At 43.1% G+C, this 18,007-nt stretch overlaps 1 protein-coding gene across 2 annotated transcripts in view; it reads left to right on the top strand.

Annotated features, from left to right (window-relative positions):
• The first annotated feature begins 13,369 nt into the window (after positions 1 to 13,369).
• The window catches only part of IL17D (interleukin 17D), a 44,347-nt gene continuing 39,709 nt past the window's right edge, over positions 13,370 to 18,007 (top strand). Inside the window, exons 1-2 of one of the 2 annotated variants that reach the window (XM_036299520.1) lie at positions 13,370 to 13,642; positions 14,057 to 14,343. In XM_036299520.1, coding sequence (XP_036155413.1) covers positions 13,631 to 13,642; positions 14,057 to 14,343 — 299 coding nt within the window. In that variant the 5' untranslated portion in view covers positions 13,370 to 13,630. Of the gene's footprint in view, positions 13,908 to 14,056; positions 14,344 to 18,007 lie in introns of both variants that reach the window. The other variant, XM_036299519.1, reaches the window with a different exon arrangement.

Raw genomic sequence — 18,007 nt, 5'->3', positions numbered from 1 at the left:
CTTCAAGTTCAAGAAGTCTGAAATCATATCAAGCACCTTCTCAGATCACAATGGAATGAATTAGAAATCAACTACAGTAAAAACACTCAAATACATGGATGCTAAATAGCATGTTATTAAACAATGAATTGGTTACCAATCAGATCAAGAAAGAAATCAAAACTTTCTGGAAACAAATGAAAATGAACCTACAACCTCAATTCTATGGGACACAGTGAAAGCAGTCCTGAGAGGGAAATTTATAGCACTATATGCCTACCTCAAAAAAACAAGAAAAATTAATAATAAACTATTTAACTCTACAACTATAAGAATTAGAAAGAGAACAACAAAAAAGCCCAGAGTTAGTAAACAGAAGTAAATAATAAAGATTATTGCAGAAATAAATGACATAAAAACTAAAAAACAGCACAAAAGATCAATAAATCCAAGAGTTGGCTCTTTGAAAAGATAAACAAGATTGATGAGCCCCAAACCAGACTCATCAAGAAACAAAGAGAGATGACCCAAATAAATAATATCAGAAATGAAAGAGGCAATATAATAATGACCACCACAGAAATACAACAAATTGTAAGGCAAAACTGTGAACAACTATATGCCAATAAGCTAGACAATGTGGATGAAATGGGGAAATTCCTAGAAAAATATAATCTCCCAAAACTGAATCAGGAAAAATCAGAAAAAAATGAATAGGCCAATAACAACTGATTGTTACAGTAATACAGAATTTAAAATGGCAATAAACAAGTACCTATCAATAGAAATGCCCCTGTGTGCATTGTTTTAGCTCTCTGTTGTACTTGGGACTTGATTGTGGATGAAACAGTAATAATACTAATAATAATAATAATAATAATAACAATAATAATAATAACAATAATAACAATAATAATAATAATAACAATAATAAAAACTCCCAGCAAGCAAAAGCCTGGTCCAGATGGCTTCACAGGGGAGTTTACCAAACATTCAAAGAAGAAATTAATACCTGTATTCTTCAAACTATTCCAAAAAATCCAAGAGGGGTTATTAAAAATGGCACCAGAGTAAGTGGAAGCTCCCAAACATGCTCCCAGGACTAAACTAGAATTACACCTAAAATACAGATGAACCACCCTGAAAAATGAACTGAGGACTAGCTGGAGAGAGCCTTGATAACCAGGGATGGAAAGTGGAGACCACGTAGTCACTGTAGGAAGGGTGGAGTTGTGGAAGGGCAGGTAGGGCCCCCACAGACAGCAGCTAAAGTTGCAGAGAGATATCTCAGCTGTGGGAGGTTGTCACTAAGAACTTTGGTGTCTAATTCCAAAGCTGGGCCCCCCCCAGGAGAGCACATAATATCTGGCTGTGAAAAACAGCAGGGTTTGCTTTCTGCCAGGGAGGGATGGCTAAGAATGTAGGCACCCAATTAAAGGGCCCACACACAACATTCTGAGTGCAGCCAGTCACCTTGGGGTCCGGGAGAGGGAGGGCAGAGTGGACTGGAGCGCTATAAACATAAGCCAGGATTGGGGGATCACGTATTAGAGCTCAGAAGGCAGAAACCCTTGTTTCCTGTGCTGAGTCATTCCCTCACACTGTGGAAGTTATCTTTCTCAGGCAAACCTTTGCTATCCTGTCATTTTTGCCTGGGGGGAAGACAGTTGACCCATCCTAATGGAAAATTCCTTGCCCCACCCTTTGGAGATTCTGAGGCCTATTAAGACACTGAGAATAACAATTAACCTCCAGGCAGAAGCAATTGTCCCACCCTGTTGGAAAACCTCTCACCCCACCTGTAAATGATTGCTTGAGGCTACTCCAGACTGAACCAAATCAGTCTGCAGGCAGGGGTGGGTCTCTGTAGGATTTGAGTCTTTACCTGATCTAATTAGTCAGAAACAGCAATTTGATTCCCCATTGCAGACACCATCCTAGACTGCTCAGCAAGGCAAAAGCAAGCAGGACCCCACGCACCTGCAACTGACACCTGTGGGACCAGCTCTGTAGGGGAAGTACAGCTCAGAACAAAGTCAATCAAGGTGTGAGACTCAAGGCAGACCCACCACCCTCTGGGCTAAGGAGTCCCCAACCATTAGACAGATGGTATGATGGCAATGGAATTGAACTTCAATGGCAGCAAGTCAAAGGGGAGATGCCTCCCACACATGGGACATCCACAATCAAGTCCCAAGTACAACAGAGAGCTAAAACAATGCACACAGGGGCATTTCTAGAGCATCCAGCTTAGGTGAACAATGAAACTACACCACTGGACCCCTGGAGACACTTTCTACATAAGGCTATCCCACAAAGACTGGGAGGCATAGCAGTACTATCTAATACAAAGAAGCAAATAAACGTAACAACATAAATGTAACAACATCCACATTATAGGAATACCAGAAGGGGAAGAGGATGAGCAAGGAACAGAGAATCTGTGACAGCCCTCACTGGTTTGGGTCAGTGGATAGAGCGCTGGCCTGTAGACTGTAGGGCCAATTGGTTCCATTCCAGTCAAGGGCACATGCCTGGGTTGTGGGCTCAATCCCCAGTAGGGGAAGTGCAGGAGGCAGCCAGTCAATGATTCTCTCTCATCATTGATATTTCTATCTCTTGCTCCCTCTCCTCTAAAATCAACAAATATATATATATATATATATATATATATATATATATATATATATATATTTTATTGCTTAAAGTATTACAAATGGTATTACATATGTGTCCATTTTATCCCCCCGCCCTAGACAGTCCCCTAGCCTCCCCTATCCCCCAATGTCTTATGTCCACTGGTTATGCTTATATGCATGCATACAAGTCCTTTAGTTGATCTCTTACCCCCCTACCTCCTGCCCCGCAACCCTCCCCGGCCTTCCTGCTGCAGTTTGACAATCTGTTTGAGGCAGCTCTGCCTCTGTATCTATTATTGTTCAAAAGTTTATAATGGTCTCTATTATCCATGAATGAGTGAGATCATGTGGTATTTTTCCTTCATTGACTGGCTTATTTCACTTAGCATAATGCTCTCCAGTTCCATCCATGACGTTGCAAATGGTAAGAGTTCCTTCCTTTTTAGAGCAGCATAGTATTCCATCGTGTAGATGTACCACAGTTTTCTAATCCATTCATCTACTGATGGGCACTTAGGCCGTTTCCAGATCTTAGCTATGGTGAATTGTGCTGCTATGAACATAGGGGTGCATATATCCTTTCTGATTGGTGTTTCTGGTTTCTTGGGATATATTCCTAGAAGTGGGATCACAGGGTCAAATGGGAGTTCCATTTTCAGTTTTTTAAGGAAACTCCATACTGTCTTCCATAGTGGCTGCACCAGTCTGCATTCCCACCAGCAGTGCACAAGTGTTCCTTTTTCTCCACATCCTCTCCAGCACTTGTCGTTTGTTGATTTGTTGATGATAGCCAGTCTGACAGGTGTGAGATGGTACCTCATTGTTGTTTTGATTTGCATCTCTCGGATGATTAGTGACTTTGAGCATGTTTTCATATGTCTCTTGGCTTTCTGAATGTCCTCTTTTGAAAGGTGTCTATTTAGATCCTTTGCCCATTTTTTGATTGGATTGTTTATCTTCCTTTTGTTAAGTTGTATGAGTTCCCTATAAATTTTGGAGATTAGGCCCTTATCAGATATGACATTGGCATATATGTTTTCCCACACAGTGGGTTTTCTTGTTGTTTTGTTGATGGTTTCTTTTGCTGTGCAGAAGCTTTTTATTTTGATGTAGTCCCATTTGTTCATTTTCTCTTTCGTTTCAAGTGCCCTAGGAGCTGTATCAGTGAAGAAATTGCTTCGGCATATGTCTGAGATTTTGTTGCCTTTGGATTCTTCTAGAACAAAAATATATATTTTTTAAAAAATTAATAAAATAAAGCAATAATGACAGAAAAAATCCCCAACCTGGTGAAGAAAAATATCACACAATTTCAGGAGGCACAGAAAGTCCCAATCGGGATGAACTCAAAGAGACCCACACATAGACGCATCATAATTAAAATGGCAAATGTTAATAGCATGCTATTAAACAATGATTGGGTTACCAAAGAGATTAAAGAAGAAATTAAAAACTTCCTGGAAATGGGATGATCAAAGATGGTGGCATAGGTAAACACCAGAGTTTGCTGCCTCAAAGAACCACTTCAAAAATACAACTAAAAGACAGAACGGACATCATCCAGAACCACAGGAAGGCTGGCTGAGTGGAAATTCTACAACTAGAAGGAAAGAGAAAAGCATACCAGGACTCAGAGGAGGCGCAGTGCGGAAGTAAAATACTAAGGTGCGGAGGTGCATGTGGAGTGGGCTGGCGGCTGAGGGCGTGGTTGTCAATTTCAATCAGGAGGGAGTCTCAGGCTCTGAGCTCCAGTTCCGGGCGAGTATTTGGGGACCCAGACTCATACGGGAAAAGTGGGACTGTCTGGCATCGGTCGGAACTCGAGGGCAGCTTTCTCTCGGAGGGTCTTGCAGTGATTACCAGGACATTGAAAGGCGGAGCCTCTAGGAGCAGCCATAACTGCTAACCCCGCCCAGTTGATCCCATGGGACCCGTCCCACCCAAGCCCTGCAGAGAGGCTTTTGCTGGATAGCCTAAGGCAGAGGCTAGATTAGCACCTCCCTAGAGATCCAGGAGCCAATGTACCTAGAGGTCAGAGTGGGACCATCCAGTTTGAAGCTCCGAGGAATCATAAAGGACACACTCAGGGGGCAAACTCAGTGAGCACCAAATCCCCAATGAAGCAAGTCCTGCCCCAGAGGGGTGTCTCCAGCACAGAAGTTCTCCCACTGCAGATACAGCTGATTCTCACAGCCAATTGGCCTGGAGGTCAATTCCTCCCAGTGATACCAACAACAATCAAGGCTTAACTACAACAAGACTGTGCACAAAGACCACAAGGGGGTGCACCAAGAGTGTCCTCCTCAGGTAATTGGGGAGGCTGAACCACTGGGCCCTAGAGGACACTCAGCACAGAAAACCACTTTATCAACACAGGGAAGCATAAAAAATGCGGAGACAAAGAAAAAATACACAAATGACAGAAATGGAGGAAAGCAAACTACTGGATATAGAGTTCAAAACCACACTTTTAAGGTTTTTCAAGGATTTTCTAGAAACTGCTGATAAACTTAATGAGACCTACAAGAAATCTAATGAGACCCTCGAGGTTGTGATAAAGAACCAACTAGAAATTAAGCATACACTGACTGAAATAAAGAATATAATACAGAATCCCAACAGCAGACTAGAGGATCGCAAGAATCAAGTCAACGATTTGAAATACGAAGAAGCAAAAAATACCCAACCGGAAAAGCAAAATGAAAAAAGAATCTGAAAATACGAAGATAGTGTAAGGAGCCTCTGGGACAGCTTCAAGTGTACCAACATCCGAATTATAGGGGTGCCAGAAGAAGAGAGAGAGCAAGATATTGAAAACCTATTTGAAGAAATAATGACAGAAAACTTCCCCTACCTGGTGAAAGAAATAGACTTACAAGTCCAGGAAGCACAGAGAACCCCAAACAAAAGGAATCCAAAGAGGAACACACCAAGACACATCATAATTAAAATGCCAAGAGCAAAAGACAAAGAGAGAATCTTAAAAGCAGCAAGAGAAAAAAGTCAGTTACCTACAAGGGAGTACTCATACGACTGTCAGCTGACTTCTCAACAGAAACTTTGCAGGCCAGAAGAGAGTGGCAAGAAATATTCAAAGTGATGAATGCCAAGAACCTACAACCAAGATTACTTTATCCAGCAAAGCTATCATTCAGAATTGAAGGTCAGATAAAGGGCTTCACAGACAAGAAAAAGCTAAAGGAGTTCATCACCACCAAACCAGTACAATATGAAATGCTGAAAGATATCCTTGAAGAAGTAAAAGGTAAAGATACAAATTATGAACAATAAATACACATCTATCAACAAGTGAATCTGAAAATCAAGTGAATAATCTGATGAACAGAATGAACTGGCAATTATAATAGAATCAGGGGCATAGAAAGGGAGTGGACTGACTATTCTTGGGGGAGGAAGGGGTGAGGGGGATGCGGGAAGAGACTGGACAAAAATCGTGCACCTATGGATGAGGATAGTGGATGGGGAGTGAGGGAGGAGGGTGGTGTGGGAACTGGGTGGAGGGGAGTTATGGGGGAAAAAAGAGGAACAACTGTAATAATCTGAACAATAAAGATTTAATTAATTAAAAAAAAGAAATGTTAAAGGGACCTCTTTAAGAAGAAGAAAAGGAGAGAGACCATAGGCCTAAAGAAAATAAAAATGGCAATAAATAAATACCTTAAATGTAAATGGACTGAATGCTCCAATCAAAAGACATAGGGTGACTGAATGGATAAGAAAACATGACCCATATACTGGTATATGCTTTCTACCAGAGACCCACCTCAGAACAAAAGACACACACAGACTGAGTGAAGGGATAGAAAAATGTATTCCATGCAAATGGAAATGAAAAAAAAGTTGGAGTAGCAATACTCATAGCAGACAAAATAGACTTCAAAACAAAACATGAGACAAAGAAGGCCCCTTCATAATACTAAAGGGAATGATTCAATAATAAAATTTAACCCTTGTAAACATATATGCACCCAGTATAGGAGCAACTAAATACATTAAAAAAAACTCCTGATGGACTTTAAGGGAGAGATTGACAGTAATACAGTCATAGTGGGGGACTTTAACACCCCACTGACATCACTGGATAGATTTTCCAGACAAAAATTAATAAGGAAATAGAGGCCTTAAATGACATACTACATCAGATGGAGCTAAGCAATATTTACAGAACATTTCACCCCAAAGCAGCAGAATATACATTCTTCTCAAGTGCACATGGAACATTCACAAAGATAGACCACATGTTAGGGCACAAAACAAGTCTATATAAATTCAAGAAGATTGATATAATACCAAGCATCTTCTCAGATCACAATGGCATGAAATTAGAAATCAACTATAATAAAAACACTCAAAAATACTCAAATACATGGAGGCTAAATAGCATGTTATTAAACAATGAACGGGTTATCAATGAGATCAATCAAGAAATCAAAAACTTCCTGGAAACAAATGAAAATGAATACACAACCACCCAAAACCTCTGGGACACAGCAAAAGCAGTCCCGAGAAGGAAGTTTATAGCACTACAGGCCTACCTCAAGAAACAAGAAAAAGGACTAATAAACTACCTAACCCTACAATTAGGTGAATTAGAAAGAGAACAGCAAGAAAAGCCCAGAAGAAGTAGATGGAAGGAAATAATAAAGTTGAGAGTAGAAATGGCAGAGTAAAACAACAGTACAAAAGATCAATAAATCCAAGAGCTGGCTCTTTGAAAAGATAAACAAGATTGATGAACCCCTAACCAGATTCATCAAGAAACAAAGAGAGAGGACCTCAATAAATAAAATCAGAAATGGAAGAAGCAATATAACAAAATGGACACCAAAGCAATACAAAGGACTGTAAGCAAATACTATGAACAACTATATGTCAACAAACTCAACAACCTGGGTGAAATGGACAAATTCCTAGAAACATACAATTTCCCAAAACTCAATCAGGAAGAATCAGAAAACCTGAGTAGGCCAATAATAACTAATGAAATTGAAGCAGTAATTTAAAAATTTCTAGCCAACAAAAGTCATGGACCAGATGGACTTACAGGAGAATTTTACAAAACATTCATAGAACTAACACCTATCCTCCTCAAACTATTCAAAAAAAAAATTTAAGGGAAAGGAACACTTCCAAGCTATTTTTATGAAGCCAGCATTATCCTAATTCCAAAACCAGACAGAGACACTAAAAGAAAGAAAATTACAGTCCCATATCCCTGATGAGCATAGATGCTAAAATCCTCAACAAAATATTAGCAAATCAGATCCAGTAATATATTAAAAGATCATACACCATGACCAAGTGGGGATTTATTCCAGGGACAATATTTGCAAATCAATAAACGTGAAACATCACATAAACGAATTGAAAGACAAAAATTACATGATCATATCAAAAGATGAAGAAAAATTGTTCAATAAAATCCAATACCCATTTTTTTATAAATCCTCTCAGCAAAGTGGGAATACAGGGAACATATCTCAACATAATAAAGGCCACACAGGACAAATCAACAGCCTACATCATACTCAATGGACAAAAACTAAAACCATTTCCCCTAAGAACAGGAACAAGACAGGAATTTCACCACTCTTATTCAACATAGTAGTGGAAGTCCTAGCCATAGCAATCAGACAAGAAGAAAAAAATAAATGTCATTCCAATTTGGAAGGGAGGATGTAAATCTCTCATTATTCACAAATGACATGATATTGTACATAGAAAACCCTGAAAACTCCATCAAAAAATGACTAGATTTAATAAATGAATTCAGCAAGGTAGCAAGATACAAAATTAACACCCCAAAATTGATGGCATTTTTATATACCAATAATGAATTCTCAGAAATAGAAACTAAACATATAATCACTTTTACCATTGCAACAAAAAATTAAGATACTTAGGAATAAACTTAACCAAGGAGGTAAAAAACCTGTACTCAGAAAACTCCAGGACATTGAAAAAAGAGATAGAGGAATTTATAAAGAAGTGCTCATGGATTGGTAGAATCAGCATCATTAAAATGTCCATAAGACCCAAAGCACTCTACGGATTCAATACAATCCCTATTAAAATACCAACAGCATATTTCACAGATCTAGAACAAATATGCCAAAAATGTATATGAAACCAAAAAAGACCCTAACTCACCACAGCAATCCTGAGGAAGAAGAACAAAGTTGGAGGAATCACAACACTGGATATCAAGTTATACTACAAAGCAAGTGTACTCAAAACAGCATGGTAAAGGCACAAAAACAGACATATATATCAATGGAACAGAATTGAGAACCCAGAAATTGACTCAAGCCATGATGCTCAATTAATATTTGTCAAAGGAGGCAAGAGCATACAATGGAGTCAAGACAGTCTCTTCAATAAATGGTGTTAGAAAAATTGGACAGATACATGCAAAAATATGAAACTAGACCACCATACACAAGAATAAACTCAAAATGGTTAAAAGACCTAAGTGTAAGTCATAAAACCATAAAATTCCTAGAAAAAAAACCATAGGCAGCAAAATCTCAGACATCTCTCATAGCAATATGCTAACGGATACATCTCCTAGGGCAGTGGTCAGCAAACTGCGGCTCAGCAAACTGCGGCTCATGAGCCACATGCGGCTCTTTGACCCCTTGAGTGTGGCTCTTCCACAAAATACCGACTTCTGCGCATGGGCCACGAAGTTTCAACCGCACTGTACGTGGTATTTTGTGGAAGAGCCACACTCAAGGGGCCAAAGAGCTGCATGTGGCTCGCGAGTCGCAGTTTGCTGACCACTGTCCTAGGGCAAAGGAATCTAAGGAGAAAATAAACAAATGGGACTACATCAAAATAAGAAGCTTCTGCACAACAAAAGAAACCATCAACAAAATGAAAAGGGAGCCCACTGTATGGGAGAACATATTTGGCAATGATACATCTGATAAAGAGTTAATATCCAAAATATATAAGGAACTTATACAACTTAACAAAAGGAAGACAACAATCCAGTTAAAAATTGGGCAAAGGACCTAAACAGACACTTCTCTAAAGTAGACATACAGATGGCCACGAGACATGGGAAAAAATGCTCAAAGTCACTGATTATCAGAGAGATGAAAATTAAAACAGCAATGAGGTATCACCTCACACCTGTCAGAAATGACAAGTGTTGGTGAGGATGTGAAGAAAAGGGAACTCTAGTACACTGCTGGTGGGAATGCAGACTGGTGGAGCCATTATGAAAAACAGTATGGAGTTTCCTCAAAAAGTTAAATATAGAATGGCCAGTTGACCCTGTGATCCCACTTTGAGGCATATATCCTAAGAAACCCAAAACACCAATCAGAAAGAATGTATGCACCCCTATGTCCATAGCAGCACAACGTACAATAGCTAAGATCTGGAAACAGCCCAAGTGCCCATCAGTAGATGAGTGGATAAAAAAAACTGTGGTACATTTACACAATACAATACTATGCGGCTGTAAAAAGAAAGGAACTCTTAACCTTTTGTGACAGCATGGATGGACCTGGAGATTAATATGCTAAGGAAAAAAAAAAAAACAGTCAGAGAAAGACAAATACCATATGATCTCACTTATATGTGGAATCCAATGAACAAAATAAACTGATGAACAAAATAGAACCAGAGGTCTGAATACATTGGTACTAACTGACTGATATCAGAGGGGAGGTAGATGGGGCAGACTGGATGAAAAAGATGAAGAGATTATCTAAAGAACATGCATAGCTCATGGACACAGACAACAGTGTGGTGACTGCCTGAGGGAGAGGGGAGCTGGGTCTGAGTGGAGGTGGGCAAAGGGGGGAAAATGGGGGACATCTAAAATAATGTCTACAATAAAAAATAAAAGAAAAAGAAAAAAAGCAATATGTTTTGGAGGCAGTACAAAATACAGTAAAATACCATGCCATGACCCCATTGTTCTTTTCTGCAGGTGCGAGTACCCATAGCACTGAGCAGTGACAGCTCTAAGAACACATTTCTAGTTTGTTGCGTAGGGTGTGGAGTGAAGGCCAGGCCTGCCTGCGTTTCTCCTTATCAGGGTGTCTGGCTGATCGACACCGTGTAGAGCAGCGGTTCTCAACCTGGGGGTCACGACCCCTTTGGGCGTGGGTGTCGAACGACCCTTTCACAGAGGTCACCTAAATACATCCTGCATATCAGATATTTACATTACGATTCATAACAGTAGCAAAATTACAGTTATGAAGCAGCAACAAAAATAACTTTATGGTTGGGGGTCACCACAACATGAGGAACTGTATTAAAGGGTCGCGGCATTAGGAAGGTTGAGACCCACTGGAGGAATCACAATGATGTGCTGTCAGAAGATGTGGCTCATCACGAACCCCTCACTAGAGAGGATGGACCCCTTCACCTTATGTAACATTATCACTACAGGATGCACTCTACTGCTGGTGCAGGAGAAGGAAAACCAAAATCGATTATGCTCCCAAGATCGATGATGATCCAACAGGGGTGGCAGTCAACAAATGCACTAACATCTAGTATGTGCAAGTCTCTGGGGAGACAACATTGACTCAACAGAAAAAGACCCTGTCCTCAAAGAGCTTAAATTCTGGTCAGAAGAAAGGCAATGATTATATTTTTAAAAGCTCTTTAGATATGGTTAAGTGCAGTTAAGAAAGTAAAATAGTGATGTGATAGAGGGTGATGGTAGTGGAATGCTATGGATAGGAAGGGATCGTATCAGGGAACAGGATATTTGAGACCAAATGTTTGCATATAGGGCCATCATTGGTGATGACAGTGTCTGGAGTCTGACCATATGATTTGATAGTTGAGATGTAAAGAGAGAGAAAACAACTGGAGCACATCTGGTCATGCAGAGGCCAGGGCCTGAATGAATCATCCGTGTGGGTGTTACAGGTGCCAGGAAGGCAGAACAGGAATAGTGGCAGGTCCAGGTGCTAACCAAGATGACAGCAATAACGAGAACTATGGTGGGAAAACCTGATAGTCATTTAAAAGATGGAGAAGTCGGGGTCGATATGTATATCGGTAACCCAAGCAGTTAAGTGTAAAGGTAGTCAACACATTGCCTTTTGGGGTTATGGGCCTAAAATATCTTTCCACAGTTCAGACCATGATAAGCAGTCCCACCTGTGCCTGGTACTGGGGCAGCTGAGTGACCAGAGGGTGAACAGGAACTGAAGATGACAAATCAAGTCTATGTGACTGCGAGGGTGATGACATCTTCAGTAGAAAACACCGTGAGGATTTGTTTCTAAGTGAGTGTGACAAGCTTGGTTTTGAGTATTTTGTTGCCTTTTTCTCACTTGTATGTCTCAAATTTGGATTTAATTATTAACATGCTGATTTCACATATTCGTAAATATGTTCAGATAGGGGAGAACTGACCACAATTGACAACTAAAACACTTTGCACCTGTTTATAAGACATTTTCTCAACTGTTTAGACTTACAAAGATGAACTTTATGTTTGCCATCTTTCAAAAATATTTTCCTTCCCATTTCCAAGGTAATGAAAGGAGGACAGAGAACTTTCCATGTTAACAGACAGTGGCAGGCATTTTGTTGAGTAATATACAGAATAGTCTGGCACTGTATCACCTCACATATGAAAGGATATCGTAATGAGACATACTGAGTATTCTTATGAAACATGTTATATATTCTCTCTCCTAAAGGACTCCTACATTTTTTATCAAATAAAAAATAGGCATCATTTGAGTATTGGTATCTCTATTTCCATTTTACCAGAAAGGAAACAAAAAACATTAACAGCCCTGTCTACATGGCTCAGGGGTTGAGTGTTGACCTATGAACCAGTAGGTCACGGATATCCACCTTTCGGGCTCCATCCTCAGTGTGGGGTGTGCAGGAGGCAGCCAATCAATGATTCTCTCTCATCATTGATGTTTCTATCTCTCTCTCCTTCTCCCTGCCTCTCTGAAATCAATAAAAATATTTTGAAAAAAGAACATTAACAATTTACTCTTCAGAAAAAGGTGTTTTATAACCTCAAAAGAAATGTTTACCCACCAAGAGCTGTAAATCACTTAAACTGGAGATTTCAGTGGGATTTTTAGCAGTAAATAACATAATTCCTAAACCCTTCAGTTATAGAATATTCAAGGCATATAAAAGCGTTGCTTTTCTACACTGCATAGCTGAAATGTAGTTTAACTAATGGTTTACAAGGTAGTCAAACACCAACGATTCCTAGAGCCATGACAAGTATTTTCCACACGTTTGAAAACGTTTCAGCAGATATCGATCTTTTGTTTTTATTTTCAAAGTATTACTGTTGTACAATGACCATATTTATGAGCCTGCCACCTAAAAAGGATGAAGCGTTGATTTGTGGAATGAACAAATGAGCGGGGTTTTTTTGTATTCTTGAAATATAACACGTACAATTTAAGTATATTTCCTTTAATTTATTCACAGGATATGAGATTTAACATAATAGCTTGCACTTACAATTTAGTTATCATGACGTAGGAATCCCCAACCCTGGGACAAACCAAGTGACACTCACTTACAGCCGTAAAAATACAAGTTGAGAGAAGATTTTAGTGCTTTGATTTCAGAGTTGATATAGACGAAGAAGGATCATTTTCTGGGTGTTTAGGAGAAAGGAGAAACTGCCTCCTCTCGCCCTACTGAAGTCATTTTAAAATCTGTACTGTATCTCTGAACAGTGGAGTCTAAGAGGAGGAAGTCATCCTGCAGAAGAGAATCCTTCTAGGGCTGTTGGGCTCGCTTTCCCCAGGTGGCCTGCTGTGATCACGGTGAGCTTGTCCCTGGAGACGTCTTTTCGGCCTGAGCACAGTCCGTCCCCCTGACAGGCGAGGTTGGCCCCTCTGAGCCGCACACTCGGCGGCGGGGGCGGCGCCATCTCCGGCCACGGCCCCTCCTCGAGCCCCGGCCCAGTCCCGGCCCGCGGTCCCGACACGGCTCGGCGTGCCGATCCCAACAGCATCTCCGGGGACATGGGGGCACTGGTGAGTACGCGCCACCGGCGGCAGGCTTCCCATGCCCGGTTCGTCCCTGGGACCCGCACGCCGGACATCGAGGAGGAGCCACCGGGATCCCGCCCGGGCAAAGTCGGGATACGGGCCGCGCGCGCGGGCGGCGGGAGAGAGGTGGCGATGGCGCGGGGACCGCTGGCTCACAGGCACTCGCAACCCGCGGCGCAGCAGCCCGGCCGGCACACGCACACGCGCACGCCGCACGTGCCCCCGCTGCAGGCTCGGGGTCCGGCTCGAGGTCGGGCGCGAGGGGCGCGGGGCGGGGGCGGGGGCGGGGGCGGCACGGGGCGCGCGGGGCGCGGGGCAGGGACGCGGGGCGCGCGGGGGCCGGTGTGCTCGGCGCCCATCCTCGGGCGCGGACGCGGCTCTGAGCGGCCTGTCCCGCAGGTCCGGACGCTGGCCACCGGCGTGCTGCTGGCGTTGGTGCTGTCGCCGGGCCGGGCGGGCGCCCTGAGGAGCAGCCGGCGGCCGGCGCGGGGCTGCGCGGACCGGCCCGAGGAGCTCCTGGAGCAGCTGTACGGGCGGCTGGCGGCCGGCGTGCTCGGCGCCTTCCAGCACACGCTGCAGCTGGGCCCGCGTGAGCAGGCGCGCAATGCCAGCTGCCCGGGGGGCCGGCCCGACCGCCGCTTCCGGCCGCCCACCCCGCTCCGCAGCGTGTCGCCCTGGGCCTACAGGTGAGCCGGAGACAGAGAGGGCGGGTGGGGTCGGGTAGGTGGGATGCGGGACGGGCGGGAGGTTGGGGGAAGGGCAGCTGGAGTGTGGGAGGTAGGGTGGGAGGGGGGCGGGGGGGGGGGGGCGAGGGCAGGGGAGATGTGGATATGGGGCCGGGCAGGTGATATAGGGCGCGTATGGCGGGGAAAGCGAAATGGGTAGGTGTCCCAGGACAGGTGGTGCGACTGGGTTGGGAGCAGTTCAGTCCCACAAAGGCCCGTCACCTCCCTTGAAGAGAACCTGCTGTGCCGTACAGCTAGGCGCCAGGTGATGTCTGGGTGGGAAGTATATAGGACATTGGTTCCATACATTATAATGGAGCGATGATGCCACTAACCTATTGCCTAATGAGTCATAGCTCTCATAATGTCACTAAATAGTCTTAAAGACACTTGGAAAATCTCTCAGGGCATTAGCTTGGCTTCTCCGCACAGAGGCTGCTCCCTTTGCACTTTACTGTGGCCAATGCTGACCTCTCCAGGCCCACAGATGCGTCCCAAAGTTGGCTGAGGGCCTGAGGGCCAGCAGGGGGAAGAGTGTAACACACAGTAGGAGCAGTAGTTTGCAAAGACCTCCAGTTGGGCACATCTCCCAGTACAATTGGATCTCAGTCCTACATGGAAATAAATTCGAATGTAAAACACAAACAACGACAAATACAAACATGGTCAGTTTGGTGCTTGATGATATTTGAACAAAATGGGGAAACAGAATGAGCAGCAGGGTTTTTGGAAGGAAATGAATAAATATAGTACTGGACCCATTGAGGCAGCTCTACCTGGGAGGTGCGAAGGTTTAATCACCAGCCGGCGGGAGGTGTGGTCTCAGAGATAAGGGCTGGAGTGCAGATGGGAACTTGTGCCCCTAGAATTCTGCACAGTGAGCTAACCTGAGCTGCCTTTGCTGTGTTCCCTGGAACTGACACCGGTGCCTCCCCAAAGCCCCTCCTAGGGCCTCTGGGAGGAGGGGATGACTAAAGGAGCTTACGGACAGGAACAGTACACATTGTTGGGGATTCCGGTCTGGGCTGCCTGGGCTGCCCCGGAGCCTTTGTGCTGTGCAGGGCCAGGAGCTGTGTCCGGTGGCCAACAGTATCATCAGCGTTGTTTTTTTTTCCTATTATTTAGCAACACTGATGAAATTGCCCTTTCCCCTGAGCAAATGGAAGCCTGAGGGCTTGCACTCTTAAGTCTTCTAGGAACTGGTGTGGGCCAGGACTGCAGATCGCTGGATGCTAAAGGGTCCTGCCTCTGATCACTTCTTCCCACTTCTCCTCTGCAGGGTGTGGGAGGACAGGATTGGCTCCTCAGTGATGTTTCTGTGGGAAACTTGGTGGGAGAGTGTGCTCCCTGTAGGGCTTGAAGCATGGCTTCTGAAGAGTATTTAAGGCTAAAGACAAAATGTGTGCTTAATAAAGATCAGTGAGGAAATGGACTCCAAGTCAGAAATTCTGAAAGGCTCAAAAAGGACCACTACCTAGGATAAAACAGGCTTTAAAATAGAAATTTGGAATATAAGGTGACATCCCATATCTTCATGGGAGAGATGGAGCACTCAGTAAGCTGTGTTGGGACGGCTGAGTAACCCGCTGGAAAAAAATACAATTGGATCTCAGTCCTATATGAACATAAATTCTAATGTAAAAAGTAAAACCACAAAAATAGATAAAAACATGTTCAGTTATATTTGTAATCTTGGAGGAGAGAAGGCCTACTTTGTAGACCCCAACTCATAAAAAGCAAGCTTCATCAATTCACTTACATAAATATACCCCATTTATTCTTGGCAAATTTTAATTTAAAAAAGAAAAATACAAGGGCAAAGAGGGAGAAATACTTGCAGCCCATGTCACAAAGGGCTCCTCCCCTAAAGAGCTCCTCCGAACCAGTAAAAGGAAGGCCTGGTGAAATGCTGAGCAGGGCAGTGGACAGTCCCCAGAAAGGAGGTCAAATGACTCGGGCACTGGAAACATAAAGAGATGCTGCACTTTAGGCACAATAAGTGAAATGCATATTAAAACTGTACTGAGAAACTTGGGTTTTTTTGTTTTGTTTTGTTTTGGCAACCATCAGGCTCTGTTGTCAAGGCTGCAGGAAAAGGTGTCTTGTGCAGTAGAGGGTGTTCATTGATGCATAGTTTATGGAGGGCAGTTGAGTATTAACTATCAAATTTCACAATCACATGCTCTTCAACCCAGCAGTTCCACTTGGGATTCTACACTTGTCCATGTTACAAGTGGTGTTCACTGTGGTAATAGCAAGGGATTAGAGCCATCTAAACGTCCACCAATAGGCAACTAGTTTGATAAATGCTCTGAAAGCAGCTATAGAGAGGAAGGGGGCTGGTCTAAAAGTGCCTCAGTGGAGACTCTATCATCAGCATAAGAGAAGCAGGCAAGGTGCACAGTGTAAGCAGCTCTCTGCCTGTGGCAGTAAAGAGAGAAGCAATTACATAACAGACATATGTTAAGTGCTATTTTAAACCATACACACACACACTGTGGGGCATCTTTGGAATCTGGTTATCATGGTGCCTCTCAAGAGGGGATAGAGGTGGGAAGGAGACTTACGGAATACAAGACTTTCACTTTTGTATTGTCTGTATTTCCTGCCTTGTGTGTCCATTCCTTATTTTAAAAACATCTTAATTTTTAAATAGAGGCTAGAAAGGGAAGTTCAGCAACCATGAGGACACAACAGATACTAAAGAAACGAAGCTCCGTAGGTAACAATGGCCCTTGATTTCCTGAGAGCACGGGAGTGAAGGGCAACTCGTTAGATTTCCCAGAGCTCCCTGTGACCCCAGAGCTGGGCTGACCACCGATGAGGAACTTGGCTTGGAGAGCATAAAGAATTGGGCCAGGATCAGATAGTAAATGGACTTTGTGATTCTATCAGAGGATATCCCATGCTGCTGACCAGTATGTTATTAGAAAATCAACTTTCAACCTCCAGAATATAAAAATATTTTCTCATTTACTTTGTGGCATCATGTTTGTTTTTCTTGAGCTCTAAAAACAAAAATGCCAAAAATAGAATCAATAAGTTTTTTTAAGCCAAATTGACATAGTCAGAAATATATTGTAAGAACAGTGAGGTTTATGAAGGTTGAAAGATACACTCACTTGTGTGGAAACCCCAAATATAAACACCTTCCAGTACTCTGAATAGTTTTCATTGTTTATATTTTTCAGTTCTGGGTTGTAATCTAAAGATAGCTTTACTCTAGGAAATGAATAAATAGTAACCATTTATTTTCAGGCTTTGTTACTTTCCCACATAGCCCTTCTCCTGCATGGAATGTAAGAGGCTAGTAAACAGTCCCATGGAGAGCAGTAACAGCAAAGAACTAAAAGAAAAGAAACAGGACCAGGAGTGAAGGAGAGAGGAGGACAGGGAACGGGAAGTCTTAAAAATAGAGGTGGCGGGCCTCCAGGGAGTGTGCAGAAGCAGGGAGCCCTGGGCTGGGCCAGTCCTCCCGAAGCAGCCAGGGAGTATTTGGCAGGGGCCACCCGTGGACCATCAGGACAGCCCAGGTGCTGGGTGGGCCATTAGTAAACATCAGTGAAGCTGATGTCTTCCCAAGGAAAATCGAACTTGGCACCACTCTCTGTTCCCAGAACTTTGG

Source organism: Myotis myotis, unplaced genomic scaffold (genome assembly GCF_014108235.1).
Source record: "Myotis myotis isolate mMyoMyo1 unplaced genomic scaffold, mMyoMyo1.p scaffold_m19_p_3, whole genome shotgun sequence".
NCBI classification, from domain to species: domain Eukaryota; kingdom Metazoa; phylum Chordata; class Mammalia; order Chiroptera; family Vespertilionidae; genus Myotis; species Myotis myotis.
The sequence above is the reverse complement of the archived record's forward strand: the minus strand, read 5'-3'. Positions and strand labels throughout refer to the sequence as shown.